Source organism: Pogona vitticeps, chromosome 10, assembly GCF_051106095.1.
Source record: "Pogona vitticeps strain Pit_001003342236 chromosome 10, PviZW2.1, whole genome shotgun sequence".
Classification (NCBI taxonomy): domain Eukaryota; kingdom Metazoa; phylum Chordata; class Lepidosauria; order Squamata; family Agamidae; genus Pogona; species Pogona vitticeps.
The window spans coordinates 13412730-13428315 of NC_135792.1; the positions used below are offsets into that span (position 1 = coordinate 13412730).

Below are 15586 nucleotides of genomic sequence, written 5' to 3' on the forward strand. Positions count from 1 at the left end.
ACCACTGCTGTAAGTCATATTCATTGTTAGTTTGGTATAACCAATGTGATACATTCTCCCCACTCATAACCGCAATGTCAATGAAAAGTACTAAAATCACAAGTCACAAGTGCCTTTTAGACGGGGCCACATCTCCACCGGTGAACCTGAGATAGCTTGGAGAACCCTGGGATGACGACGCTGTGCCCCTGAGGGCTTCCCTTTCCCTATTCTAACACAACAGGGGCTATTTTCAACTGAAACCTCTTTGGAAAAGAGAAAGTGAGTGCTAAATATTTCTCTGTGCCTCTGAAGATGCTTTCCTTTTTAAACTGTGAAGGTCCAGTTCTCAGAGGAGCGGCTCTTCTGCTCCTGCCTGTCAGAAAGCAGCCCAGAATTAGCAGCTAACTTGAATGTGCACTGTACTCTACAAAAACGTACAATAACAAGCTGTCTCAAAAAAAAAGAGGCAACCTGCACACAAAACTTTGAGCAGCTGTAAGCATTGCTTTCCGCTGTTCCAAGCACCCCTCTTCTACCCTTACGATAAGCAAAGATAAGCTCAGAGCTCAGAAACTTTATCATCTTGGACTAAGACATGCAGATTTTACAAGCTGTAGGTCCAAAAAAGGACACTTTCCAAGCTGTAGTTGCACTCAGAAACACATGGGGTTTGTTCTTTTTGTATCTGACCACAGAACAATCCGATCTCACACAAATATCAACACCTAATCATTTTGACCAGAAACCTCCATTGTTTTTCAAACTCTGTTTACTTTAACAGGAAAGGATCCACAATTCTGAAAAGTAATTTTTACCTAATTACAAAAATTTATTATTCCATGTTTGCATGGCAAACATATTCACGCAATATAAATTCAAACATGCAGAAGTACAAGCTCTCTTGACACATTCGTACTATTCGTGCAGTCACAAACACTGAGTATCTTCACAGAACCCTTCTGTGACTTGGAGACATATCTGCAGCAGACAGGCTTCTAAATTCCTGCTATATCTCTGCAATTTAGAATCCTAACTTTCCATGGTCTTAAAATCACAGTCGTCCCCTTTATGGATATTTGCCTCCGACTGATGGAAACTGGGAAGAAGGCTGACAGAGATGGAGCTGACACGCTCTTCCCCATTTTCCTTCATTGCATGAACACCAGAATAGGACTAAACTAAGCCACAGCATACCGAAAGAGGAAGCAATTTATCTTCCAACTTGCTCCAAGATTACATTTAGGGGTGACTTCAAAACAGCCCAGCGAAAGGTGCAGAAAGAATAAAAATGAGTTTTCTTTGCAACAGAAAGATGCTATTATGTAGCACCAACTTGTGACTCTACGTGGAATTTCTTCAAGGGTTGGGGGACGAGGAAGGAATCTATGAACCAATCAATCTCTGGTGAAGATCTAACAGTCTACAAGATACAAATTCACTTAATACATCTCATAACCCCTTCAATAACAGAGTTGCTGTACTCCTTATCTTCGGCTCGGTTTCACCTCTGCCATAGATTATGGTTCTCTTTGTTTCTGCTTGTGTAGAACAGGTACAACATAATCGATGTCACAGGGTTACAATGAGGACAAACAAGAATGAAATCCACTTTGGAAATTTTAAAAAGTGTGATATAATAATAAATAACAGCAACATTTGAACTCATTATAAATGGTCTCGGAACAGACGGCAAGGATGTCATCTGTCTCCAAAACTATCTGATACGGGCGTAGAAGTCTGATAGATGATGAACTTGCTACTTGCACAACACATTTCACTGAGCCACTTGGTGAAGACAACTTTAAAGAGAGACTGGGCATATTTATGAAGGATAAATCTACCAGTTAACTATCTTCTGTGGCAGCTGAATGGAATACTAAGGTTCAGAGACAGTTCTACCACTCAATACCAGCTTGTGTTCAGGGGTGGAGGGATTACTGCCTTCATGCCCTAGCATTGGGGCTTTCCAGTAGCACCTATGTAACCAATACGGGAGCCAGGATTGATCCTTGAACTGGATTGATCCTTGATCTGATAGGTGTCTTTTTGAACTATCATTTCCCTCTTTCTACTACAACCCAGGCCATCCCTTCTGAAATGATTCTTAACAAAGTAACTCAGAATTACAGCAAATGGAAAAAGAAAGTGAAATGAACGGTTCAAATGCAGATGGGTCAGAATGAGAGGTGGATCAAAATGTCCTGACTGATGAAATGAAGACCAAAGTACTGAAGGCATAATCCAGTGGCAGTCTTCATAACAGGATGACGTGAGAAATATCCAAGACAAAATGGAGGATAGCCACGGTTCATCACCAAAGATAATACAGTATATAGTTGCCATAGCTACCTAGAAGGGCCAGAAAGCAAATGCAGATAGCAAACATGGAGCTGAAACTCAATCCGGCATCTTTGTGGAAGATTGCTAGTGTGATTTCACAGTTACGGCCAGAGTAGCCATCTGGACAGTGACATCGGAATTTGCTTGCAGACTGAGAGATGCATGTGCCATAGTTACAAGGTCTCTGAGCACATGCAGTATAAATGCAGTGTCGTCCTGTGGCATTCTCCACCAACATGTGTCCTGGAGGGCAACTGAAAGAGACAAAGGCAGATCACATAACTGGGCATTAACCTCACGGCTGTCTCATGCAAAACTCTTGGGGCACAAGTCTGGTTTTATACCTCCATTAGATTAATCAAGAACCATTTTCATTACAATGCAGTTTGCTCACAGATGACCAAAGGCTGAAACATATCAATATTTGTTTGTTTCTCCCTCCATTTCTTTTGCAACTAACATTACATTTCTATCGACCTGCTCTAAGACCCAACAGGCAACAGAAGTATTCCCAAAGTTAAAAGAAAGCCCCATCACAGATACCTTAGGTATGGGATATTAATAAAATCATAGAATAATGAAGTTGGAAAGGGCCTACAATGCCATCAAACCCAACCCCCTGCTCAATGCAGGAATTCAAATCAAAGCAGATCTGACAGATGGTTCTCCAATGTTTTCTTGAATGCCTACAGTTTTGGAGCACTCACCTCCTCCCAAGGTAATTGATTCTGTTGTTGTACTGTTCAAACAGTTAATAAGTTTTTCCTGCTATTCAACTAAAATCTGGCATTCTGTAACTTAAGCCAATTATCAGAGTCTGGCACTCTGGGATGATCAAGAACAGAACCTGCCCCTCCTCTGTTTGACTACCTTTAAAGTATTTGAAAAGTGATATCACATCTCTCCTCCGTCTTCTTTTCTCAAGGCTAAACATGCCCAGTTATTTCAGTCTTTCTTCATAGGGCTTGGTTTCATTGTTTAATGGGGGAACATAAGGTGGAGAGATGTCTAAAATACACCATGGGTTTTCCAACATGTCTCTCTTGTGCAAGAGAACTTTTACACATCTCCTTTCCAAAATAATTCCCTCCACAAGGCAGGATTTCATTGTGGCGAGAACCAGTCAGGTTTCAGGCAAGCTCCTGGTGAAGGTTGCTTCCCCCTCTGAAGTCCCATCTGAGTACATGGACCAAGGAGGAAGCTATCTTGGCAAAGAGCTAGGAACACCCATAGCAGAGAGTGAGAGAGCACAAAAGGATGTTGGAAATATCTCAACCAGAGACTCTGAGTAAGTTAAAGTATTTGTTCATGTAAGGAAAATCTCCATGGACCCAAATAACTACACAGAAAAGAGATACAGTGGTACCTCGCTAGACAACAACCCTGCTAAATGACAAATCCACATAACGACGACTTTTTGTGATCGCTATAGCGATTCGCAAAACAGTCATTCCAATGGGCGATTTTTGCTTGACTATGTTTTGGTCCATGCTTCGCGGACCGTTTATTTGCAAGACAACGATTTTTACAGCTGATTGGCGGCTTCGCAAAATGGCTTTCCTGCGTTTTCCAGACCCATGCTTCGCAGGACAGACATTCTTGCAGCTGATCAGTGCTTCGCAAAATGGCTGCCCTGTGGGCAATCTTCGGAAAACAACGAGATATTTTCCCCATTGGAACGCATTAAACGGGTTTCAATGCATTCCAGTGGGGAAATGGTTTTTGCATGATGATGATTTCGCTAAACAGCTATTTCAATGGAATGGATTATCATTGTCATGCGGGCCACCACTGTAGATATAAAGAGTCAGTGAAATGGACTTACATTTAAAAAAATCTTACTGTCAGTAGAAGTGACACCACCGTCCTGAGCTTGGATCGGAAGGAGGAGAGAGAAGAAAAAGGGAGAAGGGGGAGAAAACTACCTCATCATGAAAGGAGATCAATCTAAGATAAAAGTCTCGCTCCCGTGACTATTTTAAATAGTTATATCAAATCCTATTTACTTCAAAGCATTGTGGGTCCTTTAAATATTTATTGTTGTGACTAGGCGACTGTGAGAACCTTCTATCCTGGAGGAAATGCCACCCCCCTCTTGGATCTGATATGTAAATAAGATTGGGAAAGAAAAGTAAGGTTACAGTGATATCTGCTGACAGAAGACTTAAACAATATTCCTTATTTAATTCAGGAAGAAAGGGGGAGAATCTGTTGACAGAAGACTTAAACAGCATCTTTATTTATTTAATTTAGGAAGAAAGAAAAATCATTATGGCGACAAAAGGTGGAAAAGAGAGAACTTGAAGAGGTTCACCGGCACAAGAACAGAATCTCAGTGGGTTATTGGGGCAAGAGTCATTTAAGGACTGGCAACAGGATATTCAAGAGATGCTATCTATAGGGCTACAGCAATTACAAAGAGTGATGGTTCAGCTATGTGTACAAATGAAAGACTTAAGGATGCAAATAACTGATACTAATAATCAAATTATAGAAAATAAAAAACAAAAAGCCAGAATATCTGGGACATCAAAGGAACAGAAGAAAGACCCAAGACCATGAATACAGAGATGGGAGAACTAAAACGGGAAAGCAAGCAAGATGAAATTACTCTGTTAAATCCACAAATGGAAGGAGACAATACTAAGATTCCAGAATCTACCAGAACAAAAAGGAGAAGATACAGCACAAGTGATTTTTACTTATTTAGCATTGCTTATGGAGATGCGACCAGAGGATGTTCAACAAAATAGAGAGGTTACCTACCTGTAACCATGGTTCTTCTAGTGGACCTCTGTGAATTCACACAACTGGGTTTCTGTGCCTTTGCAGGACGTTTTGGAACTTTCTGGAGCTTAGAAAAAAAGTCTGACAATGAGACATCCCCCCATGGAGCACAAGCTCAACCCTCCAATCTTTCCCTCAGTTCCTTCCATAGTCCGCTGCTGTCGAAATAGTGTATCTATGATAGGACAACGTGACGACAGAGGGGAGGAAGGGGGGGATTGTGTGAATTCACAGAGGTCCACTAGAAGGACCATGGTTACAGGTAGGTAACCTCTCTTTCTTCTTCGTGGTCTCTGTGAATGCACACAAGTGGGTGACTGACAAGCTCACTTACTGGATGGTGTGGGATGTCACGGTAGCAGAGATGTCAGTATCACCCTGCCGAATGCAGCATCATTCTTAGCCCTGACATCGAGACGGTAATGCTTCACAAAGGTCGATGGATTGGACCAGGTTGCTGCTCAGCAGATGTTTGGTAACTCTATTCCACGATGTAGAGCAGTTGATGTTGATAACGCTCTAGTGGAATGGGTTTTGAGTTCATCAGGAGGTTTTTTTACCTGATAGTGCATAGGCAATGATATTGTTTGCACAGTGGGAGATGGTTTGTGATGATACTGGAGCACCCTTGTATGGACCTTGAAAGCATACAAACAATCTAGAGGTGTTCCTAAATGCTTTAGTCCTGTTGGTATAAAAGGCCAAAGCCCTTTGGACATCCAGTGTGTGGAGCATGCGCTCGATGGCTGAAGATGGAGATGGAAATAACGTTGGTAGAATAAGTGGTTGGTTTAGATGAAATTTAAAAACCACCTTACGGAGAAAAGATACATCGAGGTAAATGGTGACCTTGTGGGGATGGAACTGTAAATGCGTTGGATCTGATCGTAGAGCTGCAAGTTCACTGGCTCATTTGGCAAATGTTATTGCCACTAAAAAGGCTGTTTTTAAAGATAATAGTTTTTCATCACAATTAGCCATTGGTTCAAAAGGTGGTTTAGTGAGGGCGTTAAGAACAAGTTGTAGGGACCACCGAGGTATAATTTGCTGTTTTGGGGGTTGAATATTCTGAAGACCCTTTAGAAATCTTTTGAGAGTTGGATTTGAAAAAAGTTTTGCTGATTCCGAGTGGGTAGGTTGAAACGCTACTATGGCTGATAGTGGTTGAGTGTAACAGTCCCAGATTAAAGAGATGAAGAATAAAGGTGAGTGTCGTATTGGAGGTAAGTTTTTAGCTTCAGTAAATTTTATAAAGGGTTTCCATTTATTTTTGTACAATCTTTGTGTGGACAGTTTTCGGGCTCGGTCTAGAATGTCTTTGAATGCGTGAGTATCCTCCACGCCATCAGTTTCAAGGACTGAATGCCGGAATGGAGAACTCCCTGTTGACAGAAGGTTCAATATGGATGGTAGGTGGAGTGTGTCTGTTGAAACAGTCAACCCTTGACTTACAAACGGCCCTAGTTACAAACATTTTGACTTACAAACCACTCTGACGGAAAAATATTGACTCGACTTGCAAACTTAGATTCAAGTTATGAACTGAAAAAAAACGTGCAGGAGGTGAGGAAAACACAAAATTTGAACTCTCAGTTAACCGTTGGCCAATGAAGAGGGTGCCTCTCTGCTTCCTCGCTCTTCCCAGCGTTTTGAGAGTGGATTTGAAGACAGTCTTCAGACTGCCTGGTACTGCCTGGTACAGCGCTGTACAGGCTGTATATTTATTTGTTGGCTTTTTTAAAATTTTTGATTTTTGGATTTTTGCTGCCCCCTTTTTCCCCAAAAGGTGCTTGTATTGGCTCGTTTTGATTGAAAAGGTGCTTTTCAAGGTGATCTGTTGTCTGAAAGGTGCTTGGTTTTTTCCCAGAAGGTGCTTGTCTTGGCTGAAAAGGTGCTTTTCAATGTGTTCTGTTGAAAAGGTGTCTGTTCCCTCCTTCCCTCCCTCTTTTCTTTCCTTTTTTTAACCTAAGTCATCTTGGGATCTCAGCCTGTACCAAAGTTATTGAATGTTCATCTCTATCAGGTGTAGAAGTTGGTGCCTCTCTCGAAGATTCCTCCAGGATAGTTGAGGGAGGAGTCGCTTGCGGTGGGTCTATGGACATAGGTTTCGAATGCTTCTTTGTTTTAGAAGGTTTTTCTTTGTCTTTCTTCTTTTTATTAGATTTATCTGAATGGGCCTGAGATTTGGAGGTGATCGTCAAACTGGATTTCGGTGATGGTTTTGATGATTCCTTTTCTTTCATAGGTGTTGGAGTCGGGCTCGATAGTGAGTGGATCATAGGGTTGGATGTTCATCGAGCTGGCTCTGGACGTGGTGAGGTAAGTGTCTCCATGTGTGGATGAAGAGTTTTTTCATACAAAGAAGATCTTAACTGCTGTGTTCTGAGCTTTATGGCAGGTTTTGTTAGCTTCCTACACTCTGGACACAACTGAGTTTGATGTTCTTCACCCAAACAAAAAAGGCATTTGTCGTGTCCATTGCTAAGAGGAATTTTCTTTCGCAGATAACGCACTGTTTAAACGGTCCCTGAGGGGGCATAAAAGGCGGGAGGAAGGGATCCGATAACGGTGGTGGTGGTGGAAACGCAGGAAGGCTGAAAATGTATTGAGGGAAAAGAAATATGTGGTAATCACAAGGAAGTGAAAAATAAAATGGTTCTAACTAATAAGAATGATTAAAGTAATAAAGAACGGATATTATCAATGAGAAATACTTGCTATTCCCTCCGTGTGTTCCTATATGTCTTTCCAATGCGGTGGAAAAAAAGGAACTGAGGGGAAGATTGGAGGGTGGAGCTTCCACTCCAAGGGGGGATGTCTCATTGTCAAATATTTTTTCTAAGCTGCAGAAAGTTCTGAAATGTCCTGTGCAGGCACAGAAACCCACTTGTGTTCATTCACAGAGGCCACGAAGAAGAAATAGACGCAGCACGAAGAATTAATACAGAATACACCAGAAATAAAAATCTCCCCACAGAAATTCATGTTACATTTACGAGAAAGATTTTTCAAGATAGTTTTAAGAAATATATAAGGCAAGGAACCCAACAGAAAAGATAAAGAAATCAAGATCTTGAAACATTCCATGGCAAATAAGACAGAAAAGGAATCAATATGCGGAGTTGACATCTCTCTTGAGAACAAACTCAATTGTGTATAAGTGGTTGATGCCAAAGGTGTCTGATTTGAATTCCAAGATCAGAGTTACTATATTAACTCAAAAATGAAGGCAGACGGTTTTATGAAAACAAAGGGGCAGTGGCTGGGCAGAAAAGAAGAGGAAAAAAGCATATGGGAAACAGGAAGAGGAGAAATCAAGTGAATCATCAAGATCAGAGGTAGAAGGAAGCTCGACTAGGGTAGAAGAGCAAGTGAGAAGCTCTAAAGGAAAGCTCACTATAGAAATGAGAGGATCCAGGAGGAGGAAAGAAAATCTCAACAATAAAGAGGGAGTAAATGAATAAAACATGAATATGAAGGATGATGTGATTAAAGACTGTAGGATAAAAATGGATATAAAATGGTAGAAGAATATAAATGTTTAAAACTCAGTAACTATTCAAGAAAATGTAGATAAGGTGTTTTATAGATGGTACTTGATTTACTGATGGTACATAATGCCAACAAAGTTTTTTTAATAAGTACAAAAATGTTTTTAAATAGTGTGGGAAACTTAAAACACAGGAGGGCCCTTTTTCATGTTTGGTGAATATATAGGGAATCATTGTAGGTGCATGAAAGTTTGAAAAATATTCTGTTTCATGCAACAACATTTAAACTGGGTTTGGATTTTTGTTTTTTTATTTATTGAATATTATGCCTGAGATGTTAGACAGAAAAATAAAATATTTGATAATGCATATAATCTCTACAGCTAAGTTATTAGATGGAAAATATTTGAAGAAAACAGATACCCCAGGCTTAGAAGAACTGACAGAAAAGACATGGGATGTCATGGAGATAGAGGAAACAGGAGTAACAAACGAAGATTACCTTAAAAAGGACTAAAAAACAAGGAATGATTTCATAAACAGACTCAAAAGGTAGCTTGGAAAGCACAGATTAAAGAAGAATGTGAAGATCCAATCAGGGAATAGATAGATTAGTAACTATATTAATACTAGAAAAAAATAGCTGTTTTTCTTTTTATCTCGTTTTGTAGTAAAATTGTACAAGTTGATGCAAATGTACTATCTAACTCTCTGGAATTTTAAATTTCTCTATCCATACTTACCCCCCAACCCTAAATTCCCCTCCCCATTGAAAAGAACCCTAACCCATTGAAAAGAATGAAAAATTGAAAAACCAAAAGAATTCCCCCATATATGCCATTGTCTTCTTTCCCTTTTAAGAAGCAGGTCCTCACCAGGCAAGAGAGAAATTTAGTCCCTCCATTCTCTTCCTATGCTCCCCCTGCCCAAAATGGCCACTTGCTGTCTTGTACTGGAAGAATGGGCACAGCTTGGGTGCATTTGGTAGCGCTAACATCTTAATGGCCAAAGACATTAAATTTGTTAAGGTTATAGATAGTTTTTTTTAATGAAACAAATCTGGATGTAGGTTTAGATGGAGTAGACTTTGTCTAAATGGGCGGGATAGAAATCAAATAAATAAATAAATAAATAAATAAATAAATAAATAAATACATTGAAGAGGTAGAAGCACAAACAAACATTTCAAATTACAACTGGACACAAATGATGCATTGAGAAAAGTGAAACCCACCTTTAAAAATGTCTTTGACATTAAATTGTTAAAATAATGAATTTGGAAACTGTTGCTGGAAATGTTAAGGAATCGCAGGTCAACTTTAACTGTTTCCTACTTCTGTGAGTGGACTGATTGCGCTTGATATTTTACAGCACAACGTAACCTTACCTGCACTCATGCATCATCCACAAGTCAATGCATATAAACTGCTGGCTGCAAGGATTACTCTTGCAAGCTTCAGAGAGGCAGCCTTTTCTCACTCCATGGCTGCTCAGCACTACCTCCTTCGTGGAAGGCTCTAGAGGTAGCCTGTAGTTATTGAATCTGACATCCTTCATGCATCCTGAGGCAAAATACAAAACAGGCTTGATTTGGAAAGACCTTGATCAAGAACCATTTCGGAAACAGATGTCACAAACACTGTAAAACTGAGTATGTGTTGGATTAAACAATATACTGAAGCATGAGAAGTTCAGAAGCAGGTCAGAACTTCCTCTTCGCCACCATCCGGCTCAAACTCCAGGCCCAGAAACTGATTTGATGGACTTTTGCTGAACCTTCAGAGCAGAAATTTCCCCACCCAGGGCCATCCAAATGAGTCTCCCTCAGGGATGTTGGCAAGTCCTTGGGTCCAAGTCCCAAGTCCTTTGTACCAAGTCCAAGTCCCCACAAAAAAGGGAGGGAGGTGTGGGTTCCACCTCGCAAGTTGACTCCAAGTCAATGAAAAAACAACCCTCAGTTGAGTCCAAACTGAGTCACCACTGTGATAGTGAGTCCTGCAACTCATGCCCGCTAGTATGCGTCCCACTGAACAACAGCATTGGCGTTACAGGCTGAAACCAATAGTAAGTTGCAACTAGCATAGGCCCCCTGAATCAGAGAAGATCTGGTGAGTCAACTGCTCTGTAAGTCTCACTTATTCAATGGGCTTGCTCTAGTTGCGACCTAACGACTGGACTTTAGCCATTGTCTAACACAACTGGAAGCCAAGGCTGGGAGAGAATGTTCATTCACATCTGACAGGCAAGGATATCTGGCTCCTAATTGTTTGACAAATTAACTGCAACAAAATTACTGCTAAATGAAGAAAGCTGGGTTAACTAGGAGTAAAGTTTTGTCCAGAACTTCTTTCAGGTTCTCACCTAATAACAATGGAGCAGGGAGGAAAGTCTTTCAAGTCCTTGCCTTTTCATTCTAAGCATATATTTCTTGCACCGGGCTCCAGTAGGTAAACAACAAGAGTTCAAGTAAAAACCTTAATGAACATTCCAATTAATGCACAACCAAGCACTGATGGGATGCTCATGAGCAAGAGGTAACCCCAACAGCAGCTCCCCACTCAAGTTTCCCAACATCTCTGATACTGGAAGTAAAATACAGCCATCTTGATTAGTAGCTCCAATGGCCTTGTGGGGTGGGGTAGTTGTGAACATCATAGGTATGAACCAACAGCGAACTTCTCAATGCCACCTTTCATAATCCAAGCAGAACAACTCTCAAAATCTGCAGAGTTGCTTCAGGTTTCCTCCAAAACCATGGGGGCCATTTGTGGGGGCTCAGTCCCAAAATACTGGGGTGAGATCTAACACTCTGGCCACAAGCTGCTTATACATTCTGTTTGAGAAAGACAACACACTTCGCATTTACAGAGCAACAGAGACACTAGCCACCCAATTCAGCATTCTCATGTGTTACACCCATCTTTTCCACACAAACCACAGTTTATAGGACATCACAACCAAAAAGTTAGAATAGTAAAATGTTAGACTAATCAGAAGGGGAAGGGAAGGGAAGACACTGTGTCTCCTTGGGACTCTTTATTATTATGAAATGGCCAATTCATTAGCTGAGCTTGGAAAGCATGTATTTTTTGGATGATTAACTCCCAGAATGTATAGTCCAAAAGAGTAATTTTTGCAAGCTCTGCTCCTGAGGGGGACAAAAAATATTAAAGCAGATGCAAAGGAGACAATGTGCTGATGCACAACACTTGTGAATGATGCCCAAGTGCCATCTCATAACTCTATTAATAGGTAAGAGTTGGCCACAGACAATTATTTGAAGTACTGATTAGGCAGAACATTCTCTTTACCTTGGAAACTGTGGTTTTGATTGACAGGGCGCGTGTTGCCAACCACCAAGCTGTTGGGATCAATGATGATTTCTTTGTAGGCTCCCGCTGCTTTCAGGATTTCCCTCTTCCCGCCTCCTCCATCCAGGCGAAGCGTGAACTCATTTTCATTTCTCTCCAGGGAAACGTAATGCCATTCTCCATTATCAACTTGGTAAGAAGGAAGGCTAACGGCAAATGCTCCATCTCCCAGGTTGTAAGAAACTGCTAACAAACCCTGGATCACCTTGCAGAAAATCAAGGAACCTGCATCAAACATTTCTTTACATGCTACACAAAGAGGCTCCGCATAATGCTGAAGAACAGAGTGAAAATGAGCAATATCCCTGCTGAAGCAGTTGTACACATGAACAATAGGTAAAAGTTCAGAGATGCAGCTCTTTTCACACAATTAGCTAAATGTAGCAATTTTCCCACAGAGATGGCATTGTGTTATTATATACTGGAGTAATGTGAGTTGACCAGTAAATGTATACAAAACCATACATGGTTCATTTATTTATAGTGTAGATTATACTCTGCCTGATAGACCAGCAAGGCTGCATACAACTAAAAACAGTCACAGAAGCAATTGTGGTTGTGCATGGTCACATAGCGGCATGGATAATGTGGAGAATCTGACAACCTCAATGAAGGATTTCACACATTGTCTAGTCAATAGGGATTATTACCAACAGAAATTGGTGTATGTCAAAATTGCCTATTTACATTTACTCCATGTAAATTTTACTAAGTGGCCATAGCATGTAGGTAGCCCAAAACTATATACAGTGGTGCCTCGCATAACGTTTTTAATTGGTTCAAAAAAAAAAAAACCTTATGCGAAAAAAACTTTATGCGAAACACCATTTCTCATAGGAATGCATTGGAAACCTGTTAATCCGTTCCAATAGGCACAGATTGCCGTCCTAGAAACATCGTTAAACGATACAATGTTTCCTCCATTGGAATGTATTGAAGCCGACTCAATACATTTCAATGGCTTTGCGAAATCAATTTTTGCAAATTTAAGTGTGTCATAAAAGGGTCAAAAATGGTTTTAAATGCTTGGATTAGCTTCTGCACCCTCTAAAATGGATGCAAAAGTTAATATGGCTTTGATCTGACTTTTCGTTAATTTATGGTGAATTTCTCCCCCCAACTTTTGACAGCTGTCAAAATCTGACAGCTCCATTGTTTCCTATGGGGGAGAAAAAAATTCATTAAAAATTAACGAAAAGTCAGATCAACGCCAGATTAAGTATGCACACATTTTAGAAGGTGCACTAACGATTCCAAGCATTTAAAACCGTTTTCCAACATGTTAAGACACTTTTATAATTGAAAAAATGAACATCGTTAAGTGAAGCAGGGGACCTAAAACCAAAAACGTTAAGCGAAGCATGGTCCCAAAATCACTATGTGAAAATCGCCCATAGGGAAAAATGTTATACAAAGCACAATCTGACTCTGAAAAAATAAACGTTAAGCGAAAAAAACGTTAAATGAAGCAAACGTTGTGTGAGGCACCACTGTAATGTATACAGTAACTAACTATCAGTGTCTATATGTAAGTATGTTGGTCAACTGGTATCAATATTTTCCAGAGGGGCTAGCCATGTTAATCTGTTTGCAGCAAAAGCAACACAGAATGAAGACTAATTTTATTATAGCATAGAAACTTTCAGACTAAAGTCTGTGACAGGTTGCATCATAGTCAATTAATTTCAACACCTAAAATCTCTCCATGCTTTGTTCAGCACAAGCTGGTGTTTTCTACATACTGGGTGGCACTTAATTAGAAAGAATTTCACCATCTCAGCTAAATGCTGGCCATGTAACAGATTATGCCTCTTTGAGGCATATGATATGAGCATGTCCAGTGGCAACCCCTTTTAGGACAAATCTATTGCCGTAAATTAACTTTGTATTACAAAAATCTCTTTATTTCTAGATATCTATGTACTTTTAGAAGGGACGTGGTGGCGCTGTGGGCTAAACCGCAGAAGCCTGTGCTGCAGGGTCAGAAGATCCAGCAGTCGTAAGATCGAATCCATGCAACGGAATGAGCACCCGTCGCTTGTCCCAGCTCCCGCCAACCTAGCGGTTCGAAAGCATGCAAATGCAAATAGATTAATAGGGACCACCTCGGTGGGAAGGTAAACAGCGTTCCGTGTCTAAATCACACTGGCCATGTGACCACGGAAAGATTGTCTTCGGACAAAACGTTGGCTCTATGGCTTGAAGAGCGGGATGAGCGCCGCCCCCTAGAGTCGGACACGACTGGACAAAAATTGTCAAGGGGAACCTTTACCTTTACCTTATGTACTTTTAAGCTATGTTTCTGAAGTTTGGAATTTAACTGATGGTCAGCTCTGCAGATTTTACAACCTTTGCCAAAAATGTATATGATAAACATACAACATCCACCATTCAGTGGTCAGAAGATCTCGCTACTTTAGCTACACATGAATATCTATTCCGCCAGCACCAATTTTCTCTCGAACGCCTACTGCCTTGGAGCACTCAGCACCTCCCGAGGGAATTGGTTCTGTCATTTTACTGTTCCAACAGGTAAGAAGTTTTTCCTGATATTCAACTCAAATCTGGCTTTCTGTAACTTGAGTCGATTATTAGAGTCTGGCACTCTGGGATGATCAAGAACAGATCCTCGTGGCGCAGTGGTTAAACCGCTGTACTGCAGCTAAAACTGTGCTCACGACCTGGGGTTCAAATCCCAGGTAGCCGGCTCAAGGTTGACTCAGCCTTCTATCCTTCCGAGGTCGGTAAAATGAGTACGCAGCTTGCTGGGGGGGGGGCAATGTGTAGCCTGTATAATTAAATTGTAAACCGCCCAGAGAGTGCTTGAAGCGCTACGGGGCGGTATATAAGCAGCACGGTTTGCTTTTTTTGCTTTATCCTGCCCCTCCTCTGTTTGACTACTTTTCAAGTATTTGAAAAGTGCTAATAGACATCAATTCCAAACAAAATATTTTCTGGACATCTGATCAGCTTACAACTGCTAGATAGCTCAGTGGCTTAGGTCTCTGACTGCAGAGCCAGAGGTTAGGAGCTCAATTCTCCACTGGGCCTCCTTGAGAGGGGCTGGATTCAATCATACATAGGGTCCCTTCCAGCTCTGCAATTCTAAGATTTTTATTACTATTACATTAATGCATGTGCCTATCTGAAAATCATATTCTGCTTTATGTATTCCCCCCCCCCATTTTTATTTCCCTTTTGCTTTCTTTCTGTTCCTCACCCCCTCTTTTCCTGTCTTTTGGCTTGAAATATATATATATATATATTTAAAATGCATAGTCAATTTGCTAGTTTTCAAAGTACTACAAGACTCTTCCTTGGTTTTACCACTTGACTGTGCATAAGGGGGAAAGGCCAATCTCCAACATTGCTAGGAGATTGTTTGTTGATCAGGCAATATGTGAAGTGCCTCATTTATGCTATCAAACTATTTAGATGGGAACGCATTCTACACTCACTGATGTTTTAGCACATTTTCCATGATAAATATCCTTACATGATGGAGGCCAGATTTATTTATATGTCTGAAACACCTATTAAAGCTTATTTTCCCCCTTTGAAAGTCATGCCCTGCTTCATCATTCTCCTGCATGACGAGCACATAGGAGATTATCC

The 15586-nt window shown here is 40.7% G+C and overlaps 1 protein-coding gene and 1 long non-coding RNA gene across 2 annotated transcripts in view; one reads left to right on the forward strand and one right to left on the reverse strand.

Moving 5' to 3' along the window:
• LOC110082029 (neural-cadherin) overlaps positions 1-15586 on the reverse strand; it is a 146162-nt gene that overhangs the window by 7594 nt on the left and 122982 nt on the right. Inside the window, exons 29-31 of the mRNA XM_072980430.2 lie at positions 11912-12176; positions 9988-10162; positions 2332-2576 (exon numbers count right to left, since the gene is read on the reverse strand). Of these exons, the coding sequence (XP_072836531.2) occupies positions 2332-2576; positions 9988-10162; positions 11912-12176 (685 nt within the window). The remainder of the gene's footprint in view (positions 1-2331; positions 2577-9987; positions 10163-11911; positions 12177-15586) is intronic.
• On the forward strand, positions 7306-8075 carry LOC144584354 (uncharacterized). Its single transcript, XR_013538550.1, has 2 exons — positions 7306-7428; positions 8013-8075. It is a non-coding gene; the product is annotated as an uncharacterized LOC144584354 (long non-coding RNA).